The following is a 19,156-nucleotide window of genomic DNA, read 5'->3' on the forward strand; positions in this document are numbered from 1 at the left end:
AGAATCACTTGCAAGCTGTGGCATGGTTATACTTACAGATATAAATGAAACCTTTTAAATCAATTCTAATATATAATTTTTTAAAATACTTATGTTCATCTCAGAAATAATATATTGATATCTAAATGATATCTATATAATCATAGATATCATTCAACTTGTGACATCTATGATTAAAAAAAAGGATCACTTGATTAATTGTGATAAAGGCATTTGAATTTCACCCACTTAACCACTCTGCTGCGATCCATAAGACACACTGCTATTTACTTAAGGTTTCCAGAAAAGCACCTTATCTTAATTTGCAGGGATCAAGAAATGAAAATTCCATTTATTCCCTTGACTCTTCAGCTCTGTGTTATTAGAGGCTGTTTGTACTAATAATCTGTTTGTAAGTATCACTTCCAGAACCTGCTGCTTGATTTCAAAAGTAGAGATCTATTTCATGTCTCACTAAACTTGTTAACAGATAGGCATAAAAAGATATTTATCTGTTGTTATTTCTTTCTTTTTTCCTGTGGGTACAATTGGTCCTGGTTTTCCAGGATATGACAGAAATAAGACTTTGACATTTCCCCACAACTCATGACCTCAGGCCTCATGAGGCAGAACTGTTGTGTTGATATTTGGACATGGCAGCGTTTCAGATGGCGAGGATGAGCAGACAGAACATAAGGATTTTGGATTTTATGGGTTTTCTGGTTCCAGTTTATGGCCTTGGAATCTCAGTCAGACTTATGGGGCTTGGAAATAGAGGGGTCAAGGCCTTTCTGTCCTCCCCTCTGCCTGTTGCTGCTAGTGTGTTTTTGTTTCTGAGAAATAGGGAATATTGCTGTGCCATGGGAATAGCTGCCATTCCTGGAACAGCAAAGTTCAATCCAAGAAAGACTTCTTTTATTGCTATTCAGAACTAGACCTATGTTTTGTCACGACAAGCATGGGAGCATTTGAGGAAGAAGTTTATTTATATTGTTAAAATTCTCCACCTATCTATGTTTGTGCGGCAAGATTCTAGAAAAATGGCATCTCCTCTCTGTACAATGGTTTTTCACAGTGGACCTCAGTCTCTCTGCCATTTAAGTGAGAATTCAATGTCAAATTAATACTTTCTCCTGATTCCAGTGGGTAGTAACAGAATAGGCTGTTTCTTCACCATGTCTTGTTTTAACTACTGCACACAATACAGACATTAAGTAGGAAATGATTACATATAATTGGGACTAGAGTTACCAGTAGTGACAAGAGAAAATTCATAAATGTTACTTTTCTAGACTACGTTGGGCAATATCTCCCAGAGTAGCAACAAAGCAGATTTTTCACAGGCTAGCTAGGCATCACATTATTTCATTGATAGGAAATCTGATCATTGATATAAGTGTTTCCTGTAGTTAGTAAGTTAAGTTTCAAACATAAACCCAAACAGATGAAGTAAAAGTCAGTACAGTCTTTATGATAATAAAGCAGATTTCAAAGAGAACTACATTATGCTATTTAAAATTTGTCTCCTCAGCTTAAATAACATAGTTAATCAGAGACAGGACAAATCATTATAAATGTTGGGGAAGAAAACAGATGGACTCCAGCTTTTCCCACATATCTAGAAAGTGGCAGGCATGCCTCCCACACCTGCTTTCAGGCAGTGGGTTGTCACCTCAAGCTACTGCCAGCTTAGGACATGGCAGATCCAAGAACCTGGAATCCTCTCAGGATCAGGCTACATCTACACAATTTGAGAGCAAATCTTTGCCTCTAACATGTTTATTGCCACATTGCATAAATTCATCATTTGTGTCCCACAAAAGCAGAGTATTGTTTCAGATGCCAGCTTTTGCCATCAGAAATGATGTGAAACAACAATAAGATTTTACCTAATCTATAACATAAACATTTTGGGCCATTCAAGGCCATGTTTCTGTGGCACTAAAATTCTCTTATTCTGATGGTGAAGCATACAGCCTGCTCAAACATGGAGGAGACAGGCTGATTTTGAACAAAAGCAGCAGCTCTCCAGAGAAATGCTTGTCCAAACTGTAATCAAGAAAATCCTTCATGTCTCCTGTTAATTGCTGATTTGCCCTGCATATCTGATGGGCAGATTTATGGCTTCAAGCAAAAAATCTCTTTCAAGGGATTCTTAATAAAGGGTTAAGGGTGGGATTTTCAAAAATACCAAGGGGAGTTCTTTCAGTGGCAGTTGAATATCCCCCTCTGCAAAGCACTTCTGAAAATCTCATTCATGTTTCCATGATGCCAAATTTGGGCTGGGTTTATAATTTTTACTCTGTGTTAAGAGAGAAAAGGAAGACAAAAACAAGAATACCCTAACCTTATTTTTGCATTATGCTATCTAATTAAGGCAATTTTTACCAAGCATACTTCAAAGGATATGGAACTTTAAAAAACATTACTTGTTTAATCTTGCTGCATATAAGATGTTGGTGTGATTGGTATTTATTCACAGAAGGTACTAATTAACTCCTTGGGAATGGGTAGCTTCTCACTAAGCCTTCAGGCAGTAGCAAGTCGAGCAGGGAAAAACTGAAGTTGATTTTTCAATATTTCCTTTTTTTCTGCATATTCATGGCATAAAAGTATTGAAGCAGGATCCTCTGGTACAGCTGTACTTAACTGTCTGAGTTGTCATTCCCTTTTTTTTATTTTTAAGACATTTAAAATATCAACCAAAGTTACAATATAAATCCTAGTACATATATTCAGTTCCTTACTTGAAGAGTGGCTTCAGCCTCTGGATATTGCCAGGTGCTGGATTGGTACAATATAAGAAAAGGGCTTTGAAATTTTGAAATCTAGCATTACCACTCTGGTAGGATTTTCACTCTTGACTTCCTAATGCAATATCAAGTTCTTGAAGTTAAATAAATTTCATTTGATGATCTTTAATAGTTTATTCCTTAAAGCTATGGAATTTTTCACAGAATTTTGAGAATTTTGCAAATATTCTTTCTTGGGAAACCTTAAAGGTCTTGGCAACTTTGTAAAAAGTTTATGTCAAATTTGGTATTTTTTAAGATCAAGTTTACCGGTTTTATTTAAAAATGTCTCATGAGAGTCTATAATCAGCCTAGGGTACTGGTAGAAGTTTATGATGGTTTGAGCCCAAGGTCTTCATGCCATTTTTGTACCTTTTCAGGTGAACTAAAAAGGAAATTTAGAGTGCTTTGACTAGCTCAGGACCAGCAGAGGGCATTACAGCATAATTCACTTGAAACTGTATATTTTGGAATCCATCCAAATAAGAACAAAGTACATTGAAGGTTAGATAAGTACTTTACTGAAAGACATGTATTTATCATCACATTGAATTGTTTGTGAGGATTTCCTCATTATAATAAGTCAGGGTTTTAAACCTGCTTTTCTTCAATAAATCAAAATGTAAATCTTGCAATACAAGTAATATTGCATACCAAAATATGTCTCAAAAAGTAAGTGTGCATATTTTCTTAAAAGTTGGGAAGCAAATATAAAATTTTACAATGAAATATAAAGTTTTTCATAATGAGAACCAACTGAATATGCTTGAATAAAATCTCTCCAACTTCTACTAAAGCGAATAGCTTATTCTACCACTTAAAAGGAGTTTCCTCTTGGTTAGTAGAAACTTTCCATGGCAATATGCAAAATTTCAATATTAAAAACCCTCTGAGTGCCAATGAAATCTCCCCTGGCCTAAGGTTATTACCTCCATGTGAGACTATCTCTTTTGAACACACAAAACCAGACAGTTTCTCAGCTCCATCATTATGAAGCAACACCTCAAACTGTCAGTTGAAATAAAACCTGAAATAATTTAATAAATAAATAATGCAAAACGATTTGGAATAATTTTCTTCACCTTTGTGCGTAGGTGTAAATTTCAAATTATGGTTTTGACACATAATGTTTGTGTCTCACTGCAGCTCTCTTACTCACCTAAGAACTACAGCTACAGTGGAAGGTGTAGATCCCAGATAGTATCCTCTCCTATTGTGGTCTGCAGGAACTTTGCCTGAGACTTTCTTCAGTTTTAATATTTATTTAGTCTGATATTGCTATCTGAACTGCCGTGCTGGTCCTGTGCCCATACAGCAGTAAGATTTAAAAAGCAATTTTTCTGTTCTTGTTGTGTTCTTTGAAGTGGGTTTTGTGAGCCCATGGAGCTCTGACTGTGCACTCCAGCTAAACAGTAGGCTGCTTGTCCAGCAGTGCAGCTGAGGGTAAAAGCTAAATTGTGTTTACTGAGTAACAGCTAGGATGGTACAGAACTTGCTCATTTATATAAAAGAATTTTCAACTTTTTATTCGAAAGCAGATTGCTGCATTTTTAAGGTGCTCAGTGTGTAATTTTCTCTGTTAAGAGGTGACAGAAGAGGAAAGTGGAAGTTGAATACCTGTGTGATCCTTGCCTAAGGTCGTGCTTTGTACTTGGGAAAAACGCCATTACAGTGCAGTGGGGTGATCCCCTGCCCTGCCAGCTCTTCACAACCTTCCACTAACCCACCCACTATTTTTGACACGGCCTTGTATGCCAGGAGAGCTTTTCGAGAGGAGCAGCTGCGGGCTGCAGTGCAATGAGCGAATCTGCGGGCAGAAGAGGAGGAGCGCGCTGACGGCATGTCTGCAGCGCCAGGAGCAGCTCCTGCTGCCACGGAGCCCAGTTATTACAGTAATGAGCCTGAGCTAATAAGGCCTGTTGAGACACAACCTGTGTTAGCTCAGCCTTGGCACCAGCAGAGAATATTTACTCAGCTTCTGCGCCGGAGCTGGCTCGTGTCAGGCCGTCTCGGAGAGCGGGAGGAATGGTTGTGTTGCTGGATGCTCCTAACTATGTAGATGTTCCCTGACAGATTTGTCCTTTGGGAGGTTTTAAAGAGAACACATGCAAGACCAGTTTTCTTTCTAATGAAATATTTAGCTGGGGCCCAAGGCCTTCCCTCTAGTTTGTTTTCCTTTTTTTCCTCCCCCATTCTGAAGGCAGTCTGACCTTCTGTGCAAAAGGAGATGTATGAGGTATGGGAGCCTGGCACTGGTGCTGGAAGGAACTGTTTCAAAATGAAATATCCTGCCGTATGAATGGGTATACAAGGCTCATTGACAGTATTCCCTCCCTCAGCAGTAATCCTTACTTGCCTAGTAGGTTTAGTACTTTGTCAGTGTCTCCTATTGAACTCCTCAATGGGCATCACCTGGGCACTTCACAGCAGAATCCATTAGGATCTGGACCAACTTACTTTTGTCTTGTTGACAAAATACATTCAAAAAGAAAAATCCTAAATAATTCTATGTCCCAAGAGTGGAGAAATGCTTCTAAGGGCCACAAAACATTTAGTATCTAGCAGAATAAGATGCTTCTGATCAACAGAACTCTATTCTCTGTTTTGAGGGAATTTACCTAACCTTTTTTCCCCTTTCTTCATTTTCTACCTCAAGAAGTAGAGGTAGTTTGTAGTCAAACAATTGAAATAACTTTATACATTTTCCTTTTCTAATTAAATTAAGTAATATATGCTTTCACAGTTCTCTTGAAGTGTGATTCTGAGAGCTTTTAATATGGATAAGGATTGTTGGGCTCTTCATGCCTTTTCACCAGGGGTATTTTTCAAGGAATTTTGTGTCTATTTTGTATTTAGGGAAAAGGCTAAGGATGTGCTAGCCCTCCTACACAGAGGAAGGCAGATCCACTTGCTCATTAAAACAGACATATTAAGGCAGGGCACCAGCAGCAAGGCCAGCAAAGTGTACTGCTAATGCAAGATTTTTGCTGCTGCTTCCAGTACCATACTGTGTCTGTTGATGGGTAGGATGTACTTCTGGCACAAAAAAATAAGCATACCATCATGGGGCAAAGACTTGCTCCTCTTCCCATGCTGGTCACACAGCACACACTCAAGAATTTCAAGGGGTGTAATTCAAATGCACGCTCTAGGCACGAAAATAGGATGTCTTTATCATCTGTAGTTCCATCCTTGCTTTCTTCCCTTCCTCCACTCAAGGGCAGAATGCAATATTAAAACTATAGTAAGCATTTTTTTAATTAAAGAGGTTAAATATATGGGATCAGATAGGCTTTCATCATGCAATTATAAATTGTATGCTGGTTATTTTAAATTTCAACATGCAATTGCAATGGTACTGGGTGAGCTGGCTGGGTATCTGCTTTGCATTTGACTGAGTTAATTCACTGCAGGTATTCCGTTCTTAAGTGGCGTCTGCTTTAAATATGTGCAGTAATTCAATCAAAGAAATAAGATGGATAGTTTATGTAATCCTTTTCATCTCCAGATTGCTAAGGTTAACCTTAACTATTCATGAATTATAAATGCATACAGCAATCTCAAATTAATACATGCAAACCCCCCGTTTTTTTGATGGCCTGCTGAAAACCATGGACGGGTTCCTTCTTTAAAAATCTAATTGATGAAACGTACAGGCACTTTCTTCCACTTATTATTTGTAATCTCAAACAAAAGTTTTGTGCAACTCATTTAAAATGGTTGTCTCTGGTAATATTAAACCTTTTCTCTGGTCCAGGAACATAGGTAATTTTCTCTTCAAAATTTTGGATGCATCATTCTTGCAGCCCTTTTCACTGCCAACAGATTCTGTGGCATGAATGGGAACCCAAAGGCAGATATTACAGAACAATAATGCTCTGTTGAGGCTCTCACAATTCCCGGAGTAATTAAATAAAGAAAAAAAAAGAAGCCTTTCTCTTTCATTTTGTTAGTTCATTCAATGCCATTTGGCTGATTTGGCTTGTGAGCTCTGCTCCAGGCAGCCAGAACAATCCACTAGGTGACACCCTCATACTCCTCGTATTGAGGCGAGGAGATAGTGAGTACTGAATGGCTCATTTGTTAAACATTTAAAGCAAATACTGAGATTTCAGGGACAGGTCTCTCTTTGTTTGGCAATATCAGAGATAACACTGGTTTTGTAATAAATACTGTGTTGTTTGTATATAAATTACATATTAAGCAGATTAGCATTTTGTCACTAACAAGAACAAAACCACAAAGCAGGAGTTCTAGGCAATATTTCCTATAATTAAAATAATTTTTAAAAGCGTTTGAGCTAGTCTGCTGAGTAGACTGAATAGCAAATATGCCTTTAGCATTTTCTACTGGGGCAGCAGAAGGAATATAGCTTCAGTGATTTTTTTTTTTCCAGTGGGGATGTGCTATAGCATCTTTGAACAGAAATGAAAAGACCCATTCACCCCTAATACAAAGGAATATTAAAGGATAAAATTCAATGGGATTTTGCATGTTTATGCCAGTGGTGATTTTTTTCTTTAAGTTCTTTATGTTGATAGTGATGCTTCATAAATCCTTTGAAGAAAGAATCTTTTATCACAGTGTTTTTACACACCTAGCATAATGAGGCTTGAGCTTCCTTATGTTCTCTATCTTTGAATTCATCATAGCAAATAAAATATTATATTTTAAAATATTATATTTTATTGCTATTATTCCTTGCACTGTAATGACTCGAGTGCTATTCTAAATGTTGTATGTAGTGAAAGACACTGGAAGTCTGAATTCACTAGTAGTGTAATTAAGAGTAACATCAAAGAAAATAAGGATTACATCATAAAATTAATGTAAATAAAAGCAAAATCATGGTAAGGCCCAAGCAATCAAATACAAGAAAACAATGTCTTTGAAAAGCATGTTTAAACAGTAACCAGACAGGTCAAGAAAGAGACAGAAATTTACTTATATGGGCATGGAAATCACAACATTACTTGTTTGTTCATAATAATTATCCCAATTAATTATATGGTAACTGTAGGTTTTCAAGCTTTTGCTATTCATGCACTTTTTATATTCAGATGTCCTTTGCAGTGCTCCTTCTTCTAACATATCAGTGCTTGTTTAGATTTAAAGTAGAAAAATCCAATTTTTTTTTTCCTAATGAAAAAACCACTGAAATAATGTACTGTTCAGGTATGTTTATCTGTGTACTAATAATGTACTGATCAGGTAGATTTATTGACTTCAGCTAGGATTCCTGGCATGGTTAATGCCAGGAATATACTTAGATACTCATAATATACTTAGAGACAAATACACAAAGAGAGATGTATATATAATTCCTCGTATATATAATTCCTCATATTTTTCCACTTAAGTTCGATTTACACTTTAAAAAAAAATATTTATACTAGTTTTTTTAAGGCAGTTCACTAAATAATGCGACGCATCACTTCCACGGTGTCCTAAAGAGTCTGGAAGAAGGACTTTTTGAAACTTGGTTGTATCCATATAATCCCTGTGATGTCAATGGGAGCTTAGCTGCAGCCTGCAGAATAAAGGCAGCGATTCAGTAATCCTGGCTGCCAGCCTCGGGACGATAAACTCGGTGAGCCTCTGCAGACACGAGCGCGTGTGACCGTGCAGGGCACACACAGAGGGATTCCTGGCAGCCAGCCCCGCTGATAACCGGGAGGCTACACGCTGGTTTGGAGATCAGGAAGGGGGAGAGCCATCTGAAGTTCAAAGAGGTTTGTGGAGAGGCACCGTGTTTGCCTCTCACAGATGTCATGTGCGTGTTTCTGCCCTTGGAGAGGAGTGCCTGGGATCTGCAGTGCTCACAGAAGTTCAAGTTCTTCTGAATAATCTCTCAAAGCACATCATCTCTTGTATCAGAGGGAGAACTGATTTCAGTCACTTTGAGGGAAGAGTGCCATCTGCTGAATCACAACTATCAGTTCTGGAGAACCTTTTTGTTGGAGGTTTCATGCAAGTCCTGTGCCTCAAACTCAGGCAGCGTGTGTAATTTTGTGTTTCAAAGTAGCTCTGCTCTCCCAGAAATTACATGTTTGTGTAGGTCTTAAAATATTACAGAATAAACACAGCAAGTACATCTGCTTTATAATCCTCATTGATGTACTGTTCCCACATCTGAAGAGGTTAAAGCCGTGTTTCTTTTCCTAGAAACGTTTTCTGACAGACACACACATACGTGTGTTTCTCACACGGATGTCTCTATGTCTCAGTATCAAGGACAATAAGGGTGCTTTAATAGCACACATTTTGTAAGAACATCTGCAGAATTAAAGATGATGTCAATTACTTACAAGACATTCTGATGAAATTCTGGAGGCTTACAATTTGAAGAGATTCACTCAGCCGTGCAGCTGTTATATATTATTACAATCTAAATGAATTTTAAGAAAGATAATTAGAGCAGTATACATTCACTCCTAGCAATTTTTCTGAAGTAAGAAAGCACTGACAGCTAAACATTATGTTATGAAGTATCTGAGACAGTACAAATTGAACAAGCCTTTGAAGCTCTACTGTACTTTCACTATAGGTACCTAAAGCAGAATGACTCTGTTCTTCTCAAAGGATAAAAAATTCTTTATAGTGATTGAAACAGTCATAGAGGCTCATTAAATATGGGGTAAGTGTGGCACAAAAGCTTTAAACTGTTTTACGTAGGCTCATCTCATGATCACATGGTAAGGTCATTCAGGCTTCAGAGATTTAATCCACTGCTCTACGGTGAATTTCTCTGACTGTGAATTTCAAATTATCAGCCAGCAAGACTGAAAACAAGCAAACAACAAGACTTTGACATGGCATAAAATTTTACTGGCCCTTTATTTTTTTAAATTACGTAAGCAAAAGTGTGAGTGAATCTAGAAATCTATATTGCACTAATGAACAGGAAACAGATTCATCTTGGGTTGAGAAAACTCTCTGGGAATAAGGAAAATGCTTTGTTTACCTTCTGTACACATTCTGTACGTTTCTTGTCAGTTACAAAGTAAATGCATTCATTTATGTTGTTAGAAATTACAAATGCCATAGAAAAGCATTAAAATTACCTTTTATATTTAAAGATTAGAAGAAATACATCCCATATAATCAGAGGAATATATAAGAATGATCCTTTACAAGTAAATAAATAGATGTACACGTAAAATATATGTGTGATGGTACATTCATAGAATAGGTGAACTTATTTATTTCCTTTAGAGTGGCCTACTGGTAGATGTGTAGATTTGCTTTTTAAAGAGATGCAATCACTTAAAATATGTAGAGAATGTGGTACAATGGGAGTCTGCCAAATATTGATACTACAGAAGTAATAAAAAAAAAAAAGGTCTTCAATATGTTATTGGTGGTGATAGTGGTGTGTTTTCTTCCAGAAGAGTATTTGGTCTAGGCTTAAATAAAAAAAGAAATCTGACTATACAGTAATCGGGACAGGTTAACTAAATAGAGTATGAAATTCTAGTCATGAGAAATGGATAGAAGAGGGATTACAAAATACCTGCTAGTTAGGGTCTTACTTATATTTGACCCTGTCTGGGAAGAGGGGTGAAATAAATGTACTCTTGAGGCCCATTTTCAGTCTTGCATGTGACTCCTGTTTATTTAATCAATTACAAAAGAACAATCCCAAATCTAATTTATTGAAATCTCAAACTTCTCACTAGGATTCAAGGATTATCTCAGGGCTCTTCACTGTTTCTGCTGTGTGCTTTTAACTGTGGAGGTGCTAATGCATTTTTCTTTCATAAAGGGCAGGATTATGCATGAGGTCACAACAGGAAGAGATGGTTGGCTAGGTACAGCTTGAAGAAATGTGCTCATATGCAAAATTATTCACTGCTACTGATTTCACAGTTATGATTGTTTTCTAAATGTGTTTGAAGTAGGACACTAATTCATTTTTCTCTGTGAAAATTAATTGGTGTAAAACACTAGATTATTTTTCTAACTTTTGGGTGTTAATCAGTTGTTATCAGTTTTAGGAGAAAATCTTGCCAGTTTTTTTACTGCTGATAGAGACACACTAACCAGGAGCCTCCTTTCCCAATGTAAACCAGTTTTGCTTTACAGTATTGAAAATCTGTCTTTATGTATCTCATACTCATAAAAGTGCACTGAAACAGACTCAGTGCAATGCACAGGACCTTTCTGTTGTTGGACTTTTGGTCAGTTTCCCCTGAGGGATGCAACATGGGGCAAACTCAGTGACATTCCTTGTGGTTTGACTGATGGTGGTGGCTGCCAGCTCCCAAACCTGTTTGGCTGATATCAGCGTGGGGTCTGTATGAATCCTGTGACAGGAAGTACATCAAGAGTCTTTCTATATAGTTTGATTATCCCACGGCAGATTTGCTTGCAATGGGATTAATATATTCAGTATGCTGGCTGGAAATGAAATTTCTTCTTTTGCCTCACTCAATTCTCAATGAATCAAATCTAGGGATAGCTGGAGCTTTTCTGTGAGGTGGTAGTGTAACTTCCAAGTTCCCTGTAGTGTTCCCCTTCTTTCCCTACCACTACATCTCATTGTGTGACATGGCCATGCAGAGTTGCTCTTGTAGCATTTGTCGGTGCACTCAACCGCAGGAGTGAGGATTTGAGGATGCTTCTCCTAGAGATTTGGTCCACCCTGGAGCACGGCCAGGCCTTGGCGTTGGGAGCCACCCGGCGAAGCGCAGCCTCGGGAATGCCGGTGGAGACCCGCGCGGGGGTTTTGCTTCTTTGCTTGTTTTCAGCGGGGGTGGGCGAGGGGAATCTGAACTTATCTGCGCCCGGGGCTACCGCCATCCCCTCCCAGCGCTCCTGTGTGGGGATGGGCTCCGGGAGCCGCCCCGCGCGTTACCTTCGGCGGGGCAGGGCCGGGAGGCGGCGCCGGCTCCGCGCAGGGCGGGGCGGGCGGGGCGGGAGCGCCGGGCCGGGCAGCGCCGCTCGGGGCGTGCGGGGGCCGCGTAGGTGCGGCTCCTTTAAGGTGTCCCGAGGCGGCACCAGACCTGCAGCAGCAGCAGCGCGGGCAGGAGGCGGAGGCGGCCGGGAGGGGGAAGGGGAAACCCGCGGCGGAGGCGAGCGGCTCGACGTGACAGCAGAAAGTTCAGGCTCGGCCCCGCCTGACTCGTGCACCCCTGCCCCGGCGGCGGGGCAAGGCGAGGAGCCGCTCCTCCTCCCTCTCCTCCTCCCGCAGCCGCCGCACCGAGGGCGGGCGGTTGGGGTGGGTGGCTCGGGGGCGTTGGCCCGGGGAAGTTTTGCTCGCCCTCTTCTCTCTTCCTGCCTTTTCTTTCTTCTTTCCTTCCATCGCCCCTCTTGTGCCCTCCTCCGGCGTGGGGCGGGGGCCAGTGTGGGATTCCCGCGTGCAGGGGCGGGGGCGGCGGCGATGCTGGGCTGGGCTCGGGGCAGCCGCCGGGGCTCCCCTGCCCGCCGCCCCGCCTGACCGCGGCCGGGCTCCGCCGCGGCCCCCGACGCGCCCGCCTCCTTCCCCCGCCATGGGAGCGGGCGCTGCCGCCGCTCCGCCGCCGCGCTCTGCCCGCCGCTCGCCGGGCGCGCACTGACTCGGCGGGGACACTTCGCGGAGCTCCCTGCCCGCTCCTCGCCTTCACGGAGGGCGGCGGTGGCCGGTCCTGCCCGTCCCGGCTGCGCTCCGTTACCGGCTGATCCCGGAGTCTGGGGCCGGGGCAGCAACTTGTGCTCGGGAGGCGGCGGAGCTCCGCTGAGGGAACTCGAGGATCTTTTGTTGTCTCCTATCGCTTTGGATAGTCCTGGGAAGTGTCAAGGCGCTCTGAGGAAAGCCGGGGACAAGAGAGGGGAGGCCGGCCGGAGTTGGCGAGCGGCTGGAGCCCCACGGACCTGACAGCGCCGTGCCCGGAGGGGGCTCGCCCCGGACTCCGGCGGGATTAAAGAACCTCGCTTGCCTTAAGCTTCTGTGGAATTACAACTGGGGGTTCTTCCTTTCTTCCCCCCGCTCTTCTGGCATGAGACTGCTTGCAGGCGCCACCCGAGGACAATGATCGCGGAGTTTGCTCACTTTTACCTCTTTGGATTCATATGTGTCACCTCAGGTAACCACCTCACGCAGGCGGGTCACACACGCGGCCGTGGCCGTGGCAGCGCTCCCGCGGCCGGTCTTCTCCTTTTCCCCCCTCGCTCTCCTCCTTCCCCCTCGCTCCCCCAGTTTGGCCCCTCCGCTTCTCCCGGCCCCCTCCTTTGCTCGGGAACGAAGCTCGGCTTCCACCCTGCGGGCTCCCGGCCCGCCTTTGCCCCGGGAGCTGCCCGGGCCGTGCGGGCTGCCCGGGGCCGGGAGCGCGGGGATGCACGGCGCCGGGTCCTGCCCTGGTCCCAGGGCTCCCACCGAGGGTCCATTGATGTAACCAGGGCTGGGGTTGAGCTCCGGCGGGCTGGGACCCTGTGGGAGGTGGCTGCGGTGCCGCTCGGTGCGGCTGCCCGCGGGTACCGCGCACCCTGGGCCGGGCGGTCCGTGGCGCATCCCCCCTTCGCAGCCCCGGGCCGGGTTAACCCCGCGCAGCCGCCCCCGGAGGGACCACGGCGGTGAGGGAGGCAAGGGAGGGCTCCTGGGGATGGGTTTTGTGAATAAAGTTTACGCACGTGTGTGAAGTGGAGCGCAGGCGTGCTCATGGGGAGTGGGGGAGATGGTCGAGGAGATAGGGGGGATTAGTGCTCATTAGGCACAGTTTGCGCGGGGCTTATGCGAGTTGGGGCATCCTATCGTGCCTGTGGGTTACAGATCCGAGAGGGCAGTGTGGAGGGCGGGTTTGGCTCCGTGCGCCCCGCTCTGGGTGCGGCTCTGCCGGGGCTTGGGGGGTTTCGGGTTTATCTCTGCGCAAGAACCTTGTCTCCCTCCGGAGAACGGGTTTGTCTCCCCGCAGTGTTGCTTCTCGTTCTTAGGAACGCCTTTTGTCACAGGCTAAGTGAGCGCAGTGAATGCTTGTGCCATGGTGGAGGTTGGTTTGGGCACTAACTTCTCTATTTAATTGATTCTGTAAGTTTGTAGAGGAACCCTTTGAGTCATTAAAGTTATGGTAGCACGAGACATCTGGTCAGTGAATGAATGAATGGAGTTTTTGAAAGGCTTAAGTTCACTGCCTGAAGCTCTAAGTCCTAATTATGTCACTAACTGTAGTAACTTATGTCTGTTTCTAGATTATATCATAAATTTACCTACTGAAGTTTTGCTCTTAGGTATTAGTTTGTTTCTTGTGGCTTTGGATATGGCAAACTTTGCATCCCTGAGTAGCTCTGGCCCTGTTCACTTTTGACCATGCCAGTCATGCCATCTTTAATTTGATTTTTCTCTGTATTGCCTCCTTGGCAATACATGGAAAGAAACAAATGGAAGATGGAAGAAACAAATGGAATGGAGAAGAGCATTTGCATCCATTTGCTCTTTCTGAACCTTTCATGGCAATCATCCCCACCTATGAAGAAAAGTTGACTTCATAGAAAGTGTACTCTGTAACTTGACCATGTATTGGGATGTTTTAAACTCCTAAGTTAAGAAACATTTTATTTAATTTATCTTTTACTCCTCTCATCTTTTAATCATATATATGCTCAATAAAGTTGCATGCAATGTTTTTTTGTAAATTTTTTTCTTCCTCCCAGGGTGGGGATGCTATCTTTAATAATGTTGATTCCAGCTGAGTTGGAGAGGGAAAAAAAGGGAAAAAGCCATGATTTTTTATGAAGGTTTTTAGTTTTGTCATGTAAGCAAACTCAGTAACAAAGATAAGAGACAAGCACCAGATAATAACGCTGTTTCAGCTCCTTCACCACGAGGAATTTCTTTTTCCCCTCAAGTAGAGTGTGGTCAAATACTCAGTGTTGTGTCTGGAACAATGGAGATGCCAGAAACCTTTGGCAGGATGAAGTTTGAGGGCAGATGGCTGCAGTGCAGAAGGAAGGACAGGAGTCATCTACAGCAGTTTCCACACTGAAATCCTTTGAGTTCTGCTGACAGCTGATCTTGCAAGTTGATTGATCCTTTCCTCCCTCTTCCACTGAAGGGTCTCACTTCCCTCACTTACACCCACTGCTGAATCAATGGTTTGTGTGGCCACACTCTAAATGGGATGTTAGGAACTTCTGCTGAGAGGTGGGAAATGATTGGGGGATGGGAAAAGGAAAAAAGAATTATAATAGAAAAAGTAAGTGGGTTAATGTTTGTTAAAACTGTAATTGGTAAACCACTTAAAATTTAAAACCCCTAATTTTTACCTTGGTGTTGTCTCTGTGGGATCCTGTGAAGTACCTTCTTTCATGTAAGCCTGTGGTTAATAAATGTTGAATACATTTAAATTTGAATAGTGTTGAAAATTGGAATATAGCAGCTTTCCTCCCTTATTCTCCCAGTGTAATTTCAATGCTTCTTTGCATACAGAATAAGAATTGCTTTAAGGGATAGTTCTCTGGTATCCTTGTTTTCTTGAGTATTCACCTACTTTCTGCCCTTTCTCCTTCATTCTGAGGCACACTTTGCTTCAGATTCCATGGATTTTTCATCTCTCTGCTCCCCAGGAAGCAGCAGCATCAAATGAGTATATTTGAAAAAGAAAAGCTTTCACTTATCTGAAGGGCAACATGCAGAACATTTTTGCTGGGAATGAGTGTCAAGGTTCTGCTTTCCCACATGGGTGTTCAGTGCTCTAGCAATTCTCAAGGCTAAGTTTGTTACTCTGTGATTTTTTTTTCTGTTTCCCTCCGTGGAAGTCTTTATATTTTGACTAATTATTTCATTGCATTGCTGATTCCCATCTGCTCAGCACCCACCCTTTCCCCCTTTCCTGTCCATGTTATCCCTTACTAATTACTGCCCCTGAAATGGGGTTGGTGCCTTTGCTCCAGAGGTTTTTCCACGCTGTGTGGAGCAGGCAGCACTGACACAGCAAGGCAGGAGTGTTTTTCAGTGATAGTTCTAGCCAGTGGAGGGCAAAATTGTCTCTTGTATTCATTCCTTCATGGGAGAGTTATCTTTTGATGGTTAATAGTTTAAGGGTGCCCATGGAGTGTCCCCAAAGTCCTTTCCAGCTGGCTAAGCTACCTAGTGGAGTAAATAAATCAGCCCCTTCCTTGATACATTTTGTTTGTTTGTTTCAGAAGTTTGTACTTAAAAGCTCCCTCATGGAGTGCTAGAGCATTTCTGGAAATGGTTGTACTCCTTTTATGTATTCTCTGTCTAATAGTAATAAATTGGGAGAGATTTTTTTAAAAAATACACAGTAATTCAAAGGATTATGGAAGTATTAAATGCCTAATCTGTAAAAGCAAATAAGTCACCCAAGAAAACTTTAAAAATGTGTGTTTTTTTCACCTATCCCTAATGCATTGTGTGCTGTTCTACGTAATTTTACTGGAATAATATTTAAGAAAGCTAGAGCCAGCAGCTTAGAGCTGAAGAAGCTGCCCCACTTGTGTTGTGTTTGAAGAGTTAAAGCTAGCAAAGAAATAACCACATGCTATAAAATTGACAATTCCTTACTTGTGCTGAAATATTATCCAAGTATCCAGGTATTTGATACAAAGCCAGTTATCCTTATGAGTACTGATAGTATCTGTGGAGAGCAGAAATCTTTTTCTCTTTTCAATTTGCATAAGTGTGAATTTTTTTTTGTTTTTCAGCTAGAAAGAGACACTTTTTATTTTCCCTATTGCCTGTCAATTATCTCAGTTTAAACCAGAGGAATACTGAAGCTGATTTTTGCTCACTGCAGTCAGTGTTGGTTGTCAGATGTTTTTTTGTTGAAGTTGAAGAGTAACTTCATTAGCAGGGATCATCTGTAATATTCAGGGTACTGAATTTTGGGGGAATCATGTGTACTGTCCGTAAGATTTTATTGGAAAACATGAATTTATGTGAAGAATACTCCTGAGTGTACATGATAAAGATTTTGATTGCATTTACAAAAATAGAAGGGCCATTAAAAATATTATCAGAAACTACTAACACTGAGGTATCAGTGTTATCATGTTAATACTAGACATCAAATACCTTTGCCAAACAATGTTTGGAAATTATGGTCAAAGACCAATTTAGTTTTCAATAGAAGATGGAAAGAAAAAACCTTTAGAAATTCAAGACAGGGAAATCTATGGTTGTACTTAAAATATCTGGGAATCCGTTCCCTCATTTTCAAATAACATTGGTTTTGGTTGGCACATAATTTTACTAAATAACTGGAAGAGTTTTATTTCACAATCCTAAACAGCAGTAATATTATGTCTCATTATGGGATAGCTTTCCCTAATGAATATAATGATAATTTGCGGTGCCTAGCAAGTCTGGTCACTTGCTGCAGTTGTCAGTGTAGAATTTCTGTTGCTGTTAAATGTGCTGTGTTCATAGCGGTCACTTGGCTTGGTGTCCTGTCCTGGTATTTGCCTTCAAAAATTTGCCTTTCATAGGGAAGATTCCCATTGTCAGTGTCTAAGTTATTGTTGTGGGTTTTGTGTATTTGAATAGTTTGGAATGAGTCATTTTTTTGTTGATAGTTGTTAATGTTTTGAGGTTATTTTGTGACCTTGCTCTTTCCAAGCAAACAAAATGGCACTTAAGGATTTCATATGCTGAGATCCTGACACATTTTATTTGTGTGCTCTGTTATATAATCTCATTTGGTGGTGATAACCTTCCTTAGCTTTTCACCTGAGTGCCTCTTCATAAAATTGTAAGGTAAATAATGAGGTAACTGAAGTAGCATCCAAGGTATATTTTAAGTCCAATAAATTGTGTAAACAGAGGAACTAAGAGTATTTTTCTGTAAGTGATAGGCAGGTTGACCAAAAGCTGAGAGTAGAGCAACCAAAAAAAACCATTCTTAAGTATCTTGAAAGCTAGAGGTGCTGTTAAGGGGAGGTAATTCACTAGTTTATATCTTCTTTCTATATACATACATGTATATTTCAGTCATACCGTGCTGTCTCTTGGCTTACTGTGTCAGCCTTAGCATCAGCACTAAATTGGTGTGGGTAGAAGGACATTTTATGTGAAGAAAAAAAAATATTTTATGAGCACAAATATTTTGTAATGCTGGCATAGATGCAGCCAGGTGTGTTGGATTCTCACAGCTGAGACTTGGTAGTAATGAAAATCTCAACAGAGAAAATGTGTAACACCTGGGAAGCTAATAATGACTTGAGTTTTAAGTCAGGTGTTCAGAGTTATGTTATTCTGTTGTTGGTCTCGAGATCTCATTTTTAAGGAGCTAAATCTTTTGGTATCCTGATTATTAACAAAAGCCAGTACTGTGAGTTATTTTACCCTGAAGGTGATGATACAGATTTATTGAAATAAGAATTTCATTATATGAATTTAATTCTGGATGTCAGAATTTTTGTTGGTTCACTGTTCTTTAGGAAAAAAATGGTGGATTTATCCACAAAAATGATGAAATATTGCTTTGGAACATCATGAAGGTAGGCCTTTCAAACCAGGAATGTATATGATATAATTGGTGCTATGACAGCAGCACACAGGGAGAGATGTTTGTTTATGTGGGATTGTCCATTTCAGGTGTAAATAGTATGGGAAATGTCCTACACTTAAGTAAAATAATGAATAGGGACTGAGGGAAAACATATTCTATTTCCTTTCCTGTCTTTTGAAAACAAAGTGAGGAAACTAATTTTTTTTTAATGAGAAAGTGAAGGAGAATATGAACCACCAATGACGTTAAATACTGTCAAATACTTAGAGCTATTCTCAGACCTGTAGTTATTTTCCACGCCTCTCTTGTTCTGAAGCTTAGGAAAATTTCTGACTAAGACTCATGTGTGTCTGTGTATGACTGATTAAAACAAAATTGATAAATTGACAGTAATGAGATTTGTGAGTGGCACCAGGCCAGCGTTTTTAATTAGAGCCTGCTTGCCATGTGAGCAGTGCAGCCAAGGGGAAGGTGCAGAGCGCTCTGCTCACACCCAGGAGCAGCCAAGTCATTTCACCTCTGCTGAGGACAGAATGCTTTATGGAATGGCATAACCTTAAGGTGGCCTTACCAAAAGGAGGCAAGCCATGCTGAGAAGGGGAATAGAAAACATTTTTGCCTTGTGTTTTAGTGGTGAGTAATGTTAATTGTGTTTTCCGGGAGAAGAAGCTTGGAAGATTAGAAAGGAGGATCTAGTGTTAATAGGCAGAAAATGTACTTGCGGATTTAAATAAAAAAATCTGTTTGTTTTACGAGTTTATAAAGCAATTTTGTCTCGTAGTGGAAGCTGCATTTCAGGTCCTCAAGTTTGCTCATAGTTTCTTTCAGCACCACTACCCAAAGACCTGCACAGAACTTGAGCACTTTTCCATCAAAGGTTTGGTGAACAGATGTGCTGTTGGAGGAGTGGAGGACCTCATGGTGCAACTTGAGCATGCACTT

At 41.4% G+C, this 19,156-nt stretch overlaps 1 protein-coding gene across 8 annotated transcripts in view; it reads left to right on the forward strand.

Annotated features, from left to right (window-relative positions):
* Nucleotides 1–19,156, forward strand: part of ROBO1 (roundabout guidance receptor 1) — a 682,041-nt gene that overhangs the window by 374,845 nt on the left and 288,040 nt on the right. Inside the window, exon 1 of one of the 8 annotated variants that reach the window (XM_074532721.1) lies at nucleotides 12,401–12,835. The exons of the other annotated variants lie outside the window; for them this stretch is intronic. Coding sequence (XP_074388822.1) covers nucleotides 12,781–12,835 — 55 coding nt within the window. The 5' untranslated portion in view covers nucleotides 12,401–12,780. Of the gene's footprint in view, nucleotides 1–12,400; nucleotides 12,836–19,156 lie in introns of those variants that run through there. 8 annotated transcript variants of the gene reach the window in all.

This window comes from Zonotrichia albicollis, chromosome 2, assembly GCF_047830755.1.
Source record: "Zonotrichia albicollis isolate bZonAlb1 chromosome 2, bZonAlb1.hap1, whole genome shotgun sequence".
In the NCBI taxonomy this organism is placed as follows: Eukaryota; Metazoa; Chordata; class Aves; order Passeriformes; family Passerellidae; genus Zonotrichia; species Zonotrichia albicollis.